This window comes from Sinocyclocheilus grahami, unplaced genomic scaffold (genome assembly GCF_001515645.1).
Source record: "Sinocyclocheilus grahami isolate Dianchi unplaced genomic scaffold, SAMN03320097.WGS_v1.1 scaffold54.1, whole genome shotgun sequence".
In the NCBI taxonomy this organism is placed as follows: domain Eukaryota; kingdom Metazoa; phylum Chordata; class Actinopteri; order Cypriniformes; family Cyprinidae; genus Sinocyclocheilus; species Sinocyclocheilus grahami.
The window spans coordinates 6,694,379-6,713,113 of record NW_015505233.1 but is presented as its reverse complement, the minus strand read 5'-3'; the positions used below and the strand labels follow the sequence as shown (position 1 = coordinate 6,713,113).

General features: G+C 35.2%; 1 protein-coding gene across 1 annotated transcript in view; it reads right to left on the bottom strand.

Annotated features, from left to right (window-relative positions):
- Positions 1-18,735, bottom strand: part of crybg1a (crystallin beta-gamma domain containing 1a) — a 79,099-nt gene that overhangs the window by 32,348 nt on the left and 28,016 nt on the right. Inside the window, exon 2 of the mRNA XM_016269889.1 lies at positions 2,521-2,668. Within this exon, the coding sequence (XP_016125375.1) occupies positions 2,521-2,668 (148 nt within the window). The remainder of the gene's footprint in view (positions 1-2,520; positions 2,669-18,735) is intronic.

Sequence of the window (18,735 nt, the reverse complement as noted above, 5' to 3'; positions counted from 1 at the left end):
TAATAATACATATTATATGGAAGAAAAGTTTGAGATCATATTGAGGCATTTGACTTGGTGCACACTTTGTAAAGTTATTGAGATCACTTGTGAAATTTAGAGGAGACAAATGTGAGAGCTCTCAAGTCTTTAGTGTAGGAGAAAAATCTGAGCACAGTGTGTGATGTTGTTGAGATCTCTTCTAAACTTTTGAGGAGGCAAATGTGAGAGATCCAGAGTCTAGCTAAGGAGAAATATCTGAGCACAGTGTGTGATATTGTTGAGATTTCTTCTTAAGCTTTAAAAGAGACAAATGTGAGAGATCCAGAGTCTAGCTAAGGAGAAATATCTGAGCACAGTGTGTGATATTGTTGAGATTTCTTCTTAAGCTTTAAAAGAGACAATTATTAACTGACTAATTTGATTATGAATACATATTATATGGAATAAATGTTTGAGCTCATATTGAGGCATTTGACTCGGTGCACACTTTGTAAAGTTATTGAGATCACTTCTGAAATTTAGAGGAGACAAATGTAAGAGCTCCCGAGTCTTTTGTGTAGGAGAAAAATCTGAGCACAGTGTGTGATGTTGTTGAGATCTCTTCTAAACTTTTGAGGAGGCAAATGTGAGAGATCCAGAGTCTAGCTAAGGAGAAATAACTGAGCAGAGTGTGTGATGCTGTTGAGACCTCTTCTAAACTTTTGAGGAGGCAAATGTGAGAGATCCAGAGTCTCTACACTCTTAAAAATAAAGGTGCTTCACGATGCCATAGAAGAACCTTTTTGTCTAAATGGTTCCATAAAGAACCTTTAACATCTGAAGAACCTTTCTGTTTCACAAAAGGTTCGTTGTGGCAAAAGAAGGTTCTTCAGATTATAAAAAGGTAAGAAAGAGATGGTTCTTTAAAGAACCTTTGACTGAATGGTTCTTTGTGGAACCAAAAATGGTTCTTCTATGGCATCGCTTGAAGAACCTTTTGAAGCACCTTTATTTTTAAGAGTGTAGCTAAGGAGAAATATCTGAGCACAGTGTGTAAAGTTGTTGAGATCTCTTCTAAACATTTGAGGAGGCAAATGTGAGAGATCCAGAGTCTCTAGCTAAGGAGAAATACTGTATCTGAGCACAGTGTGTCAAGTTGTTGAGATTTCTTCTAAAGCTTTAAAGAAGACCATTGTGAGATAGTTTGAAAAGCAGGAGACTCAAGCAAAAGTTTCCATTCAATCTTAAGGTAACCTCATTTCTGTCTAGGATAAATATTTGAAATGGTAAAAAGATCTTGTTTTTATTTTATTTTTCTTCCCTCTGGTTAGCTTCAATGTCATTTATCTACACCATTTCAATCAAAGACAATGCATGCATTGTCATGTTTAATACTAAACAAAGCAAAACAAACAAAAAAACTGGTACACTAGTGTTACATTTGTTTAAAAAAGGTATTGCTTTTATACTAAACATCATGCACTTGTAAGTCCTTTCTAGTGTTTGGAAAATGTGGTGTATACAATGCTGGACATTGAAGAAAAATTTAAAATAGTAACCCTTGATATTCTGAAATGTTTAATGCTATTTAAATGATAGTTTTATTATTTACAATATTAGTAAAAGTTTAACGTTTCTCCTCAAATAAAACTGAAGACATCTTAAGACAAAGCTGATATCTCAATGAGACATATAAGGCAATCACCTCTTAGTATCCTGAGCATAGAGTAACCTCTGTCAGAGCCAGCTTTGTGGGCAGCACATTGACGTGAAGGCACAACTGCACCTCAGACAACATGGGTTCGAATCCCAGCTAAAGGTACTTTCTTGCTCCTGTTAAATTCTCACCTGTCCAATTATTTCCTGTCTCTACTCCTACTGTCCTGACCATTAAAGGTGAAAAACCCCATTGCAATAAAAAAAACAACCACTGAGCAGTAAAACTTTTTATAATGGAGTCTTGCAAGAGATTACAGCAATAAAGAGATCTATCAAGTTTCTCACACGTTGTCTCAGTTGTGTCTACTTTTATTTCTCCTAAGGATTTTTAGGAGAAACATCTGAGACACTGTTGAGACTAAAATGAGAAATACATGAGAATCACAACTAAGTCTCGTGAGGTTAGAAAGAGCAACCACTGAGCAATACAATTTTCCTATAATGGAGTCTTGATAGAGATTTCAGCAATACAATAAAGAGATATTCTGTTTCTTCCACCACATTCTCTGCTTTGACTCTTTTTTTCTCAAATATTTCTCATGTCTCATTTGTGTCTACTTCCATTTCTCCTAAGGAATTTTAGGAGAAATATCTAAAATGCTGTTGATACTAAAACGAGCGATATATGAGAATCTCATCTAAGTCTCCTGAGCTTAGGAAAAGCAACCACTGAGCAATAAATTTTTCCTATGGGAAAGTAAAGGAATTTGAATACCTGTATTTTATGTAAGGAAAGGTGTATCACCCATGTGATGTCCATTTCATGTCCACTCCACAAGATCCACAGTCAAACAGATAAAAGACAGATAGAGTTACCCGGATCAGAACATTTCCACCTACCTTTCTGTGTTTGCGTTTGGGAGAAGATGGATCTTGAAGTGATGCGAGATCCAGGCTTAGCGTGGAACTAGACCGAGAGCGGACAGGGGTGGGGCAGGTGTCGGTCATCACATAGTCCTCTGTTTGGATGCTCACCTGATCAAAACTCCTGCGGAACAGAGAACCAATTGTTACTGTAGTCTGAAAGAGGACTGACTCCCAGATGCCCTAGTTTCCAATGGAGAAGTAAAGTATCAGCGCAAAAGATCATAAGAGGAATGTATAAGATTGTATTCTGTTTTTCTATGTTATCTTGACAGATACTTTTTAAAAATTAATTAAAAGAAGCTTCACCACTAAATCCTCTCTATGTAACCAGGAAAGAACATGTCCAGGTCACATTTTTATGGAAGTAATAATAAAAGAAATAATTAAAATGTAACTGCGATCTCACAATTTTGAATTTTTCCTTACAATTATGAGTGTTTATTATTATGAAAAAATCTCTTTTTTCAGAATTGAGTGATATAAACTCCCAATTCTGAGAAGAAAAGTCCAAATTGTGAATTATAATCTTGCAATTGCAAGAAAAAGGGTCAGAATTGTGAGATAAAAAGTTGCAATTACCTTTTTTATTTTCTGCTTTCCTATTTTACTCTGTGGTGTAAACAATTAAAAAAACGAAATTGCACAATTTAACTAAGAATTAAGAGAAAATGTTAAAATAGGCAGATAATATAATTTAATAATATACTTTTTTTGTTGTTTTTTTTACTTTTAAGAATAATTAATTGTGGCACAGGTTATACATAAATATAAATATAGCACATTGTGTAATAAATATTAAAATTAATTAAGTGAATGTATTGCAAATATATCTTGGAAGAATGTGGTGTTGTGTTTTCAGGTTCAGAATAAATATTAAAGGGATTGTTCACCCAAAAATGAAAATTATTTACTCACCCTCAAGCCACCCTAGGTGTATATGACTTTCTTCTTTCAGGCGAATATGATCAGAGTTATATTAAAAAAAAAATGTCCTGGCTTTTACAAGCTTGAATGGGGGTTGAGATTTTGAAGCCCACAAAAGTGCATCCATCCATCATAAAAAGTGCTCCACACCACTTCGGGGGGTTAACAAAGGCCTTCTGAAGCAAAGAGATATGTTTGTGTAAGAAAATATTCATATTTAAAACTTTATAACGCTTGGAAGAGCCAGGACACTTTTTTAATATAACTCCAAGTGTATTCAGAGGATTGCTTGAGGGTGAGTAAATCATGGGGTAACTTTCATTTTATGGTGAACTATGCCTTTCAGTTCTGCACTTTTGTCCTGTTCACTCTAATCATTATTGTGACAATACAGCAACATGGCAAGTCTTTTAGCATTAAAGTGCAATATTAAGAATTTGCTAACAATGGCCGAATAATCATTGGGGTCTTTATACACTGCATTAAATTCACTGATTAATTGTCATCTTGTTGCCAAAAGGGCTTCTCTCCCGGAATAAAGGTCTCTAGGTGTTGTGCAAGTTCACTATTGCACAATTGAACCCTTTGCAACTAGTAACCACCAGGGAGCAGTCTGAGATTAGTTTTGCTTAGTTGCACAAGTCTGCTATAGCCTTCTTCTTCCTTCAGTGTTTGTCTTCACTTGCAGAATGAATCTTGTGTGGGATATGGCACACCTCACCGGCACAGAAAAAAAGCTTTGGGAATCACCATACAGTCATTCTGAGAGACAATTTTTGTGACTCATTATGCAAAAAAAAAATTAAAGATTAAATGTTTTTTACTCGACTGTTAGAAATACAAGGGGAGGTGCATAAATTATTTGTACGCATCCTTTTTCTACAGAACATGCAGCATTTGAATAAATAAAGCAATTAAAGTACCAAATTTAATCCAAATGACTTTGCAGACTTCATAAAGACACTTCACAGCATGAATAAAAACTTGAACGCCATTCGGGGGAAATGACAAAAATGTTCTTTGACAGGTTCTGAAGCGAGGGCCTCGCAGATCTTCTGCCCGCAGCGTGTCTGATCAGCTGGGTGGTTCTGACCACAATCCAGTGTTCATGCTTGACTCATCACATCGAAAGATTTCACATGAATTAAGCTGTTTGGGTGTCGCATGCAATACATGGCTAATGATATTCTGGTTTCTTAATACAATCCAACAGCCCTGCCTCATCCTGCTAGTAATTGACAAACTACAGTAGGTTTAGACTTTCCAGGAATATTTTATTTAAACATCCGTCATATTGTTGCTGGCACCCATCTGTTCAGCTAAGGCTGAAAAGGGGTTAAAACTTCAGTTTCCTCTCTGACTGTTTGAGCCCTCTGGGCAAAAGCAGAAATACATGCTCTGGCATGTGTGTTAGTAAGGGAAGCCATGATCTCAGGGCTATGGATGCTAAAGCAAACAACCTGAGGACGCCTGTGGCTTTTCATATTTAATCTGAATAAACTCATATCCAGTTCAAGATTTTGTGTCATTTACAGATATCAGTGAGGAGTCATTTCAGTGAATTCTGAATTCGTTTATTGTTTACATGATGAACAGCAGTGTCAATTTTCTGTCTTTTCAGTCAACAAGCAATCCGTATAGGATGACCCATTAACACAGATTCTGAATGTAAAACAAGATGCAAACAATTTTGAAATATCGATACCGTGACTCCAATGTAGGCCAATTAGTAGGTTGTCTGTGTTGGCAAAAGTATTTGAATCTTTTGTTAATGATCAAGTGAAACAGTTCTTAACTGAAAATAAAGTTTTAAATGAATTTCAATCAGGCTTTAGATCAGGTCATAGTACTATTACAGCAGCTATGCTGGTTACAAATGATACTGTTAAATGTTTGGACAGTAAACAACATTGTGCAGCATTATTTGTAGATCTCTCTCTAAAGCATTTGACTCTGTAGATCATAAACTTTTATTACAGAGGCTAAGTTGTATAGGTTTTAGTTTAATGGCTCTAAATTGGTTCAATAATTATTTATTAGAAAGAACTCAGTGTGTCTCAGTTTTTTCAAATGAACTAAAAACGATAAAAGGTGTTCCACAGGGTTCTATTTTAGCACCAGTTTTATTTTCTATTTATATTAATGACCTTGGTTGTGGGATAACCTCAGTTAGAATTAATTTATATGCTGATGACACAATTATTTACACAGTAGCACATTCAGTGAATCAAGCCATAGAGCTCTTGCAAGAATAATTTCAGATACTGCAACTGTCATTGTCCAACTTAAAATTGGTTTTAAACTCAAAGAAAACAAAATACATGCTTTTCACTCGTTGTCGCACTGAAACAGATCACCCTATTTCAACTTTACAAGGAGAATCTATTGAAAGAGTAAGTTGTTACAAATACTTGGGTATATGGTTGGATGACAAATTGGGATTTTATGTACATATTGAAAAACTTTTTTAAAAAAGCTTAGATTAAAATTGGGTTTTCTTTTTCGCTTAAAGAAATGTTTTCCTTTTGAAGCGAGAAAGAGAATTATACAAAGTTGTTTCCTCTCAGTGTTAGATTATGGTGATGTGATTTATATGCATGCAAGTTTATCTTCACTTAAAAAGTTGGACTATGTATACCATGCTGCTTTATGTTTTGTGACGAGTGCTTCTTCACGCACTCATCATTGTATATTGTATGAATTGGTGGGATGGTCTTTGTTTCAAAGAAGGAAAGTGCACATGCTGTTGTTTATCGCTAAGTTAGGTAACTGTTAGGTAAATTACCAATTTATATCTGCAGTCTTTTATCCTTTTATACATGTAATTACAGCACTAGATCTTCTGCAAAATTACTTTTAAAAGTTCCAAGAGTATATTCAGAGCTTGGCAAAACTGCCTTTCTTTTATGGAATGAGTTGCAGAGTGTTATTATGCTGGAAACACTCCCCTCTTTAAAAATTTTAAAAAACCTTTTATGGGCTATTCTAAAGGAAACATGTACTTGCTATGAGTAAATTCTTTTTTTTTTCCGTTACTAAAAAAAGTAATCAAATTACAATAACACGTTACTAAGTAATGCGTTACTGCCCAACACTGGCCGCAACCAAACTGAACTGTTCCAAGCACTGTTTTTCAGTCTCACACTCAAATAAATCTCCATTACTGCTCTAGCAATCTTTCTTCCAATGAGGTTGGAGATCTGCCAGTTTCTGCCAGTGAAACTAACAATATTAAAAATAATATTTGTAAATTGACATAAAGCTGAAATAAAATAGAAATATTATATGGAATGCTTTGAAAAATTAAACAAAAATGAGAAATGTTGTCTTGGCAATGAACTGAAATAATATTTAAGCTGCAGTAAAATGACAACTGCAGTAAAACAAAACTGACATAAAAAAAATAAAGCTAAAGAAATGAAAATAATAAAATGACAAAAGCACCAAGTTACTAAAGCTTAAACTGAAATTAAATAATAACTTTTATTTAAAGGGGTTATATAACGCTGCTAAAAAGAACATTATTTTGTGTATTTGGTGTAATGCGATGTGTTTATGCGGTTTAAGGTTTAAAAAACATTATTTTCCACATACTGTACATTATTGTTGCTCCTCTATAACCCACCTTTCTGAAACGCGTCGATTTTTACAAAGCTCATCATTCTGAAAAGCGAGGTGTATGCTGATTGGCCAGCTATTTAGTGCGTTGTGATTGGCTGAATACCTCAAGCGTGTGACGGAAATGTTACGCCCCTTAACATACTGTGTTTCCGTGTGTCACGGCGCGACGAGACAAAAGCAATAAAACCCATTACAAACGAGCATCCAGTGGGGACATAAATACTGATTATAATGACTTATACTGTGCTTTTACGCGGCACGTAAACATAAACCCATGTCTGCATTTGTGATCGGAGAAACGACAAACAACAAGCGCTACTCGCGTTTGAATCATCAGTGGCAAATTCTTTAAATATAAAAAATGTACTTGCAGGCTGCGAGTCAGAAGCGCCAGACTGTCCTTGCAAAGTTGGAACTGCCCCACTTTATAGAACAGCCTTTGAGCACAGACCCATTGTATGCTACTCTGCAGGTTCAGGAAACAGTCTTCCATAGAATGCGTCACACATGACGGGCTTGAGTGAACGGAGGTCGGCGGCCATGAGAATGGCACGGCCAGTGGGCATGCGACAACCACATGTGACGGCCCCTGGCTGGACTCCGCTTCGTCCATGCTGAAAGCCGATCCGGCGATCCACAGTGCGAAGTTGTTGTATTTCCTCAGGGACCAGTACGGATCAGCTCTAGGCATGACGAAGCGGATATCATCCTCTTTTGGAAGGCCAAACAAAGTAGTTTCGCTTTCACAACTAAACACACAGCATCTCCACAACATGGCGCCGGCGGCAACAACAATACTACAATGAGAATAAAAGTTACGCCTTCTTTCTTTGCGTGAACATTTGGGCAGTGTTATGCAAATCTTCCCACACAGTGACGTAGACATGTGGGGGCGTTTTTAAACGAGCCGTTTTAGGAGGGCGTAGACAAGTCTTAACTTTTATAAAGAACATCTCTTTGGATTTGAGACTTTAGTCTTTGCAACTTTACAGATCTTCTATAAGAGCTTTATGCAGAAATCGCATCATTTGACCCCTTTAAGCAATATTAATAATATTTTTTTCTGTTGATTGTCTGTATGTGAATGTATATTAGTGTTTATGTTATAACTTTGTGTCGTTATAACAATTTGTTTTTGTTATGTAAACTTAAAATCAATAAAGATATTAAAAAAAAAAACAAATCTATATTTTTTACTGATTACATTTTTAATATTCAGATAAATAAAAATAAACCAGGCTCAGTTTTGGTGTTTTGGAAGATATATCACTAATACACAGATGAGAAAAAAAGAATTAATTACTTCCAACTGGCAGTTCTGCAGTTCTGATCACCTAGTATAATTCATAAACTTTGGAGGAAAGGAATTCTCTAACAGGACATTGAAACAGTCAAACTTGGACTGTAAATCTATATTTAAAGGGATTTATGTTTTAGGAAAATGCATTTGAGAGGGTACTACTTTCAAGCAAGCAAGCAAATATTTGTGAGAGCTTTGTGCTACGACTAAGATCCACAGCAGAGGCTGCTCTTACTAAGACCGCTGCTCCATCAGGAGCATTGGGCCACACCTAACTGCATCAGTTTCTTGCGAGATATGAGTGTGCGTGTGTCCAAGTCATGTGTATAAAAAGGGTTTTGTGTGTGTGTGAGAGTGTGCGCACAATGAAACCCAATGCCTTTTGTGTACAAGGTCCACATTTTATGTTCATGTTTACATTCATCTGAGAGAGTGTGCCTTTTGTTCTCTATGTCTTCTGTTATGGTTGTGTCTGAAATTACCAAATAAACACACGCCAGCTTATTTTTGACTCTCTTATAAAGCAATATTCAGCAATGCTTCATACTTATTAAAGACTAGCACAAATCCAGAACACAGCATTTAAAGGGACAGTTCACCCCAAAATTTCACCCATGTCATTATTTACTCATAAGTTGTTCCAGACCTTATAGCTTTCTTTCTATTGTGGAACATAAAGGAGAAATGCACCAGCCAATATGTGTTATTTAATAAATGGAGAGCCAAGTTGTTAAACTTTAAAATGTAAAAAAAACACTATAAAGGTATCATAAATGTTGTCCACATGACTTGTGCAATATACTCCAAGCCATAAAATGTCTCTGTGTAAGGAACAGATCAAAATTCAAGGTGTTCAATGCTGTTCAAGTCATTTAAATTACAACTTTTATGTTGCTTTTTTTGTAATTTTGGATTTCATATTCGTTATATGGACACAACGCTATTATTTATTATTCTTTACTTAATTTGTGTTACACAGAAGAAAGAAAAATATATTGGTTTGGAAAGACATGAAGGTGAATAAATTATTTTCATTTGGGTGAATTTTTCCTTTAAAATAAATAAGATCAAAGAGTTAAATATAACTAGGAACAATAAATGTGACCAGAGACTCATCTGATGCATATTTTGGCATCATGGTACAGGTGTCTAAACAACTGAATACACAAGAATGAGACAAATTACACATGATGAGCTGTTGCACACAGTATTAGCAGAGCCACACCCCTTCATCACATAAAACAGAACAAACATCGCATACATAGTGTCAAATGCTTTCAGTGCTTTCCTGAAATTCAGGATATAGGATGTGGAAAATCATGCATGGAAAGACAACAACCGACATGATAATAATAAAATTATAAATTATTACACATTTTTAAAATGTATTTACGTTTTCTTAATTTCACTCAGTATTGGCAGGTGCTGCAAGAACTTTAAACTCAATTTTAGACTGTGGTTGTTTTTCTTGAATAACAGCAAGAGTGTACATAAGAATATTTTTTGAAAACCGCATTAAAGCATTGTATCATAACAGGCAACTCTGAATCACTAGATTCACAATGCGAGATGCTGAGCTGCCACTAGGGATGTTTTGTGTTTCTAAAGAGCAGTAATGAGACCAAAAGGTCTCACCCTTGTTTTCATCTTGGGCTTCCATTAAACAAAATGATCTGACGCTCCCATAACCTTTCAGGATGATTTCATTTTACACACACACACTCAAAGGTCACACTAAATATGGTGATGGTATTAAAACAATGTGGCCTGGTCGGTTTCACACCTTATTTTGAAACCATTGAATCAACTTTTCTTTTTAAATGATTATTGTCCCAAAGGCAGAAGTATTTTTGTGTGGTAATAGAGCGAAGAGGCTTGTTAAATGTAAACTTCCACTGTGGCAGATGTAAAGCCATGATATTTTTTATGTAATAGACTGTAAACTGATCACCTGTCATCACAAACAAATGAAGGCCATGACAAAGAGCTTCTGATGGAGAGAGAGAGAAAGAGGGAAGAAATAAAATAGGAAAGAAGAGAATGTCATTATATAACATCAATTAATATATATTTGGTGAAATACTTTCCAAGCATTTGTTAACGCTCCCTGACATTACTGATACCAAGGCTACCCAGAAAGATCTACATAAAGAATTTGCATATATATTTAATAAAATGTATTTATTATAAAGAAATAAAATATAATTACAATATTTAGTCATTTCTATATTATTTATTTGATCATTTGTGTGACTGTCACTACTGGAATATATGTAGTAGGTTTAGGTGTCTCGTTAAGGAGAGAGGTGTGATAAGATTAATGAGTTTAAAGGTGAATTGTTGTGATAATGGTCATAGTAATATTAATGATAGCACTAAAGTTTTGAATCTTAATGACTGTGCTGTGGGGGAACCGATGACATATTTATATACCATTGCACTTGTATTTATATGGCACTCCAAGGTACTTGAAAAACATTTTGCAACAGCTGGTTCCACTGTTTGTTTAACAGAGATATTCTGACCTCTTCTATTTGAAATCATAGCTTTAAAGAATGTCATTCTGCTACTTTACTAATCCTCTCACATACACTCAGTACAAAAACCACAGTCAGTCTTCTTTTTTATATCAGTTTTAAAGAAAGTCATTGTGTTACCTTACTAATCCTCTCACATACACGTAGTACAAAAAACAGTCAGTAGCCTGAACCATGTCAGATATATGTATAGTTTGAGTTTGTAAGCCTTGCAAGCTAATTCCTTTCAGTGTCTTTCCTGTTAACACGCGTCTTCCTGTGTTTGTCTTCATCTCCCTGGGATTACGTGTCTTTTAGAATGCTTCAGGTTTTGGTTTTGAATTCATTACGTGATGGATGTCACTGAGTCTCCCCTCAGGATGTGGGTTTGATATCCCCAATAAAATCTGATTTAATGCAAACTGCGTAGAATGCAATACAATGAATCTGAGAATTAAGTGACATTCATTTCTCACAGTAAATATGAGTATTTTCTCTCAGGTGTTTTGGAAAGCATCTGAAATACATACAATGCCAACATTCATGCCAAACACATTCAGAATATGGTTTATAGCCTAGTATAGGGTTGTCATGAACAGAATTATGAAACAAACTAAATGTCTTTCCACCCTTGATACGCTCTTAAAATAATGGTTCTTTAAGTGGCATCATTGGTTCCATCAAGAACCTTTACATTCATTGAACCTTTCCATTCCACAAAAAGTTCTTTAGATTATTAAATTGTTATTCACACTAAGGTTCTTTTGGGAAACTTAGAATGACATCTTCCCTGATATACCATTTTTTATCAACCTTTAATCGGTGATTAATTAGTAAGTGCAAACAATGGCTTCTCATCTTCACATTATGACAGTAAGGTTACAAATCTTTTAACAAATCTGTTGATTTATTATTGTAGATGTAGTTAAATTACTATAATTACCATTGCACTGAATAACTGCATTTCTAACATAAAGGTATTTTAATCACTGTAAATAGTCGTAGTTAGTGCATGATTAGATTCAAGTGAAGCTACCAGAGAATCGTCACTACTACAATTTTACTTAAGCTACAGTATGCTGAAAAAAAAGTTATTTATTTGAATTTCCATTGTTTTCATTTCAACCCCTTGGGCTGGACCCCCCTAGAGCTGGAACACAATTCGAGTCTCTAACAACTAGAGGCTTTATACAGTCAGATTACTGTGAGATGTGTCTGGGCCGGTTGAAACACCTCTCAGTGATCATGCAACTCCTCTAAACAGATCACAGCCTAGTTATGTGTCAGCCTGTGCATTTCAGAAACCTTATATTCACATAAAGATAAGACAAAAATATGCATGATAAGGGAAGAAATTACAAGATTAGTGGCAAGTTACCACAAAAAGAACCGTAATTAAACTTGCAATAGCAAAAGCATAATTTACAAATTATAAAAGAAATATGGCTAAGTTAGAACTTAATGTCAATGATATGCCAGACAAAAAAATGTGCATCATTACAACTGAGCTTACAAAGCTGTTTTCTCACGTCTTTAAAAAGATTGTTGCAAACAACATAAACAGTGTCAACTGTCGCCCGCTGAGGTTAGAGATAATAACTTCCAGCTTTTAAGCCTTCCTTTATTATTATTATTGCTATTACAAAATGTGCTGATGAATCAGATTTTTAGTAATTCCCCTCGAAGGTCACAGGGAATATAATAAACTGTATTCAAAGAACAAAAACAACTTCAGAACTGGTTTCCCTGGTTATATTAGGAACCTTTATTAACTCACAGCCTATGATCAGAGAGACATGTACAAATATACAAAAAGCATTATTAAATAAACTGCAATGTGAAGGAGTGATCTGCTTCTGTTTTATCTTGCTCACTGGGTCATTTCCCAATCACTTTTTGCACATTCCTGCAGCATGAGTCTGTGTGCTTATAGAAACATGCAGAGCAGCCCAAGACAAAGAGCTTTTCAGACAAAAAGAGGGGTGAATGTCAAGATAGAAACCCTCCAGCACTTTTCCCCTTCCACTTATTACAAATACAGATACCAGAAGTGAAGAACTGGTGGTCTGTGATGATCGAAACATTAACCATTTCATTGTCAGTGGCATGCCAACAAAACAACAATGTAGGTCACATCCTCTTCTGTACGTTAGAATTTTTCCTCAAATAAAATAAAATGGTAACATTTTATAATCTCAGAAGAAAAGGTACAAAAGCTGTCACTGGGACAGTAACTTTTAAATATGTTCACTTTAGTACCTTATTTATAGCTAAACAGTGCATAATAGTTCCTTAAAAGTACCCTGTACCAAAAGTTTACATATTAGCACCTTTTGAACGGGTACTGCCCCAGTGACAGATTTTGTACCTTTTTGTCTGAGAGCGTATAATCCTGTATGTTAACATTAGATAATGCAATAGATTACATGACATAATGCACATTACTTTTACAACATTTTGTCACGAATCCGGTCCGTGGTTTTCCGTCTGCTTGCCACCAGATGTTGCCTTCCAATTACATTGACTCTCACACTACACAAACTGTTGCATGTCACCCCGGACTACATTTCCCATCATCCATTGCACTGATTACAAACACAGCTGTCACCAATCAAACACCCTATATAAACTATGGACTTCCTCTTCCTCACTGCCGAGTATTGTATTGCGTTTATTCATTTTTCAAGCGATAGCTACATTACGGAGCCATTCCGAGTTTCCTGATTCTAGTTTAGTCTTGTTCATAGTCTAGTTACCAGAGTCTGTATTCTAGTCTGTTTATCTCGTCCTGTCTGTCTGTTGCCTGCCCTGGAATTATAGTCTGTCTTGGATTATCTCTTTGTATTGCCTTTTCGGACTCTGTATGTACCTCGTCTGGATTATCGTCTGCCTGCCTGGATTACTTGTTTGCCTCGCCCTCTGGATTACGTTCGCTGTTGACTGACCCACGCCTGTTTACCGGACTTCTCTTGTGTCTTTCCTGTGCTATATCTGTTTGCTGGTGTTATACCCTGCCTGTTTCTGATCATGTCTTCAAATAAAGCCTTGCATATGGATCCGCACGTTTCCTCTGCTCACTCCGTAACACATTTATTAATCAGGGATAGGTTTATTTCTACATGAATTTATACATTTTGATTTTTTTATTGCATAAATGAACATTAGCTAATATATTTTAAACAAATTGAATTAAAAATTAATACAAGTATATTTTTTTGAATAAAAGTATGTTTTCAGTGTTACTTTATGACATTCATTAATGTTAATAACTTTATTGTAAAGTGTTACCAGTAAAATGTTATTGCATATTGATTTTCCTTGATGCATTAAAAAAGTAAAGTATTCCATCAAAAAAAAAGAAAAAAAGTCAGCACTATAGTGTGTTGTTTATTTTTTGTGTTGCCTTGGCAGCAGCAACCTGAGTCATTTATCATGCCAAATCTGGAAAGAAACCCTGAAATGTGTCAACTGAATACAAACACATACTGTAGGTGCTTCAGGCAAAAAAAGATTGTATCATTAAAGACAAACTGTAAAACAATGGGGAAATATAGCGAAACAAAAGTAAGGCCAATGTTCATGCTTAAAACTCATCTATGACTGTTCTGAGTGGAACAAATCACTTTTATTTCTGCTTTACAAAACCATTCACAGTGTTGCACATCCAGATGTTTGCCGACCACAGTGAGTCACTGCTCCTCCACAGCTTTCTAATATATGCCAGTTTTAGAACAAATCTGGCAATGGTAACAATTACTCTGCTGAGATCCATCCATGCAGGATTTTTGCCTAAACCAAACACACTGTACAGGTTTGGCTTTACTTGTGAGGGCCTAACAAATATAGAGAAATATGCCAAAAACAGACTTGCAAGGACATCTGAACTTGCCCATTTAAACAGCTCATAAATAGGCCAAATCACCCTTACAACAAAGATTTTGATTGCCAAATTCTGTTTCAAATATATGCTGTAAACAATGCAACTTAAAATTAACAAGAAAATTAATTCGCAATCATAAAATACATTTTGGGTAAATGCAAAATGTATTTAAAAATATTAATATTTTTGCTTTATTGGCAAGGTTTGTTTTAAATCTACTGATATCAACAGGTTTGTGTGATGATTAGGTTTAGGTTTGGGAATAGCAAACATCACCTCTGTATAAAAAACACTACATCTAAGAGTTGTCGTCACTGATATAGTAAAACCACCGTGAGTTCTCTTAGCATGTATATGTCATGTCAACAAATCTTCCAGCAATATCAGTCATCATTATGAAGAGCTGGATTTTTCTCAACCCCCACCTGCCTGCAACACACACACACACACACACACGCCCTGCCCACAGGCAAATTTAAGCAGCTCTTTCTCCTTTCCAACTGATCAGTGTTTCCACACAGTGTGATCATAAACCGTTTGGCTTGACTTTTTAATAGCCTGAAAAGGCTAATGAACCTGCTGTGAGCCCCTTTACATTCTCAAACACTTAGTGTTGCCAACTGTGAATGTATATATGTGTTTTTCATTTCATTTCATGTATGTAATTTGCTTCTGTTGTACAGGTGATCCTAAATCTCACACACAGTTTTTCAGAGCCTTTTAGTTCATTTAGTGTTTGGTAGATGAATCTTTTCTTTACAAACGTGTGTTGTACTTTGTTGCCTAAAACCTAAAGACAGAAAATATAAGTGTTCTGTTTGTACACAACAACCACTGACTTAATGCTAGTTAAATTAACAATAACTGAGCAAATTGGCTGATGAATCAATAAATTAGTCAGTTCATATGCCAGTTTGTAAATTCAGTGTAATAAATATAATTGTCTCTATAAATAGACATATGTATGGACAACATGCGTGTTTTGAAAATACTGTAATACTCTTCCCTACAGTAGAAGGAAATCATCTGTAGTCAGTGATGGCTTTACTTACTAATATTTGCCTTTAACAAATAATGCATGTTATAAATCTATAATCAAATCAAATTAGGCTGCTATTTTGTCTCTCTTACATTATCTGTTATGAAAGTAAGGCGACGTATCACTTATATCAGCATGCTTATTTAAGATTAAATACAAAACAAACGTTTCTATTTTGTTTTAGGATTAAACTGGTTTTGTGACAAGTGCAACAGAAAAAAAATTTAAAAGTGTTTAGTCTGGTGATTGAAATGTCGTCTGTCCAACTGAACCCGTTTCTACTTCCTGCAATGATGCCAAGTATTATTTTGTTTATTTGTATGATCATAAATTAAGTTTAACAGTCTCATTGAGCAGTCAGTGTAGTGGAAAATGTTATTAGCATTGGATAAACATCTCCAAAAATACTAATTAAAATGTTACATGTACAGAAATCATTAACTATGGACAATAATAGTTGTAATAATAATTTCAGGTCTTATTCCTGCAAAAGCCCAGAACAATCAATTCCAAAAAGAAATATAAAACTTGTCCTAATTCAAAGAAAATATGTTGATAACAAATTTTTATCCGATATGTGGCAATAATATAAGCATAACAGAAGATTTATAAGCAATTTTTGTAGACCAGTCATTTTTAATGGGAAAAAAATCTAAACAAAAAGCACAAAAATTATGAGCAAAATCAGTAGGTTTTAGTCCAAAGCAATAACATTAACCAGAATTTCTGCAAAAGGAAAATCCTCTCCGGAACACAACATGAGGGTTAAATGTTTTAAAAATGTTTTATCATGGTTAAGCAAACATTAAAAGAACATTCGATTTGTTCATTTTGCAAACATGACTTTTTTTGGAGCATTACTTTTTAATGTTCTCTGGACATTTTGAAACACGTAGCAACAACTAAAAAAATATCAGATGAACATCCAACTAAAACGTTTCCGGAAAATGTTTAATGAAGGATGAATAAATAATGTTTTTATGTTAATGTTTTGAGAACATTATTACAGACCAGGGGCCTCATTTATAACCGTTGCGTACGCACAAAACCAGCCCTGAAAGAGGCGTATGCCACTTCCTGCGCAAAAGGTGGGATTTATAAAAACAAACTTGACGGGAAAAATTTCCGCACCTGCACGCAAACTCTGACTCATGCGTACAAACTCTTTTTCCTGGAGTGAGAAAATTAATGAAGTAAAAACAATTATTTTAAGCTCTGTTTTCATGTCGATATATACATTTTATACTTATATGGAGATATGGACTGAAATGACAAAGTCATTACACAGAACTTAAACCAAAATTATATGAATTTAGACATATTTTTAGTGGATGCACTTGATCACTTCTCCGCTTTTATTGACAGTGCTATAGGTGCACAATAATTCACCTTTAAACTGAACTGCAGATCTCATGTTATGAGAAAATATAATTTTAGCGAGAACAATGATTAATGATGCGCACTTACTTTGATATTATGGCAGACACTGCTGAATTCAGTGGTTGAACGGTCCATTATCCAGTTTGAATAGGTCCAATGATAATATCTTACTGTACAACCGCAGCTGCACAGAGGTGTTGATGTCATGTGAAGTCATCTCTACAACATTATGAAAAGTAAGTACTGCTGTATTTGAAGGCTACAACTTGAAGAAAACGGTAAGATTTATACATTTCCTTTTTACGTTGTTAGTGACGCGCCGAGTCAGACAATTTTACACTGCAATAAATAGGCCTATCTGTTTCCACTCAAAATAGCTAAAAGATATTCACCTTATCAGCAAAACTGCATAAATTTAGTTTGATTTGAATTGCTTAAAACAATTTAAATAGGCTACTATTTGGCCAGTGTAAAAGAATGAGATCAACTCTATTCTAAAATATTTATCTGATAACTATTTTAAACAGTTTTTGTTTTTATCTTGTTTTTAAACATACAGACAGCAACAACAGGGATCTCATTTATAAAACTCTCCGTAGATTTCATCCTAAAAGTGTACATAGGCACAAAAGCTAGATTTTGCGTACACTCAAAAGTTTTCAGATTTATAAAACCATGCGTACGCCAGAACCTGCGCAAAAATCTCTTTATAAATCCCTGTCAGGGGAAAATTGTGCGTACGCGCATCTCCACCCCGTCTCCTCCCCGAAATCACCATATATGGAGCTTACAACGCCTAGTTTTACTATGCATAACCTCATCTGCATATCATTTCTATGCATATTCCCATCCACGTGACACCATGTTTAACACCATCAAAGGTACAAGACATTAAGAAAATATGAGATACGGACTATAAATGCCATTTGTGCCATACACATAAATTTTTATTGCTAAAAATCATCCGGTATCCTTGTTATGTTTTAGAATAAATATATCAAAATATCCATAAAAACTGTTTAAAATAGTTCTCAGAAAAATAGTTTAGAATAGAGTTTATCTTTTTTATTTCCACTGGCCCAATAATATGAGCCTCTCTTCTGATTGGCCTGTTGTGTTCTGAGTGACGCACGGCCAGGCCAACCACAGGTAACTAGGGTCAGTCGACGTCACAGCGCTAGCTGGAGGAAGCAAAACAAAGGGGAATCTGGAGGCGGCCCACTCAAACCAGCGCAGATTCGGCTACATAAGGAGCTTAAAATCATCTTGTTGTGATGTTAGGTGCCAGAATCGACGTAATACAGCCTCAAAAAAAAAAATTTGATCACATATCTGCTGCCACTGCCAGACAAAAAACCGACGACAGCTGTGGTTAAATGCTATAAAATGAGCAGACTGGACAGAAACGATCGTCAAAAATGCTTGCGTTTGCAGCGCACACTTCTTATCAGAAAAGGTTCAATAAAGTATTGTCTTTTGTTGTTATGAGCAACAGATTTCTTGCCATATGTCTATGTTTCTTGCATCT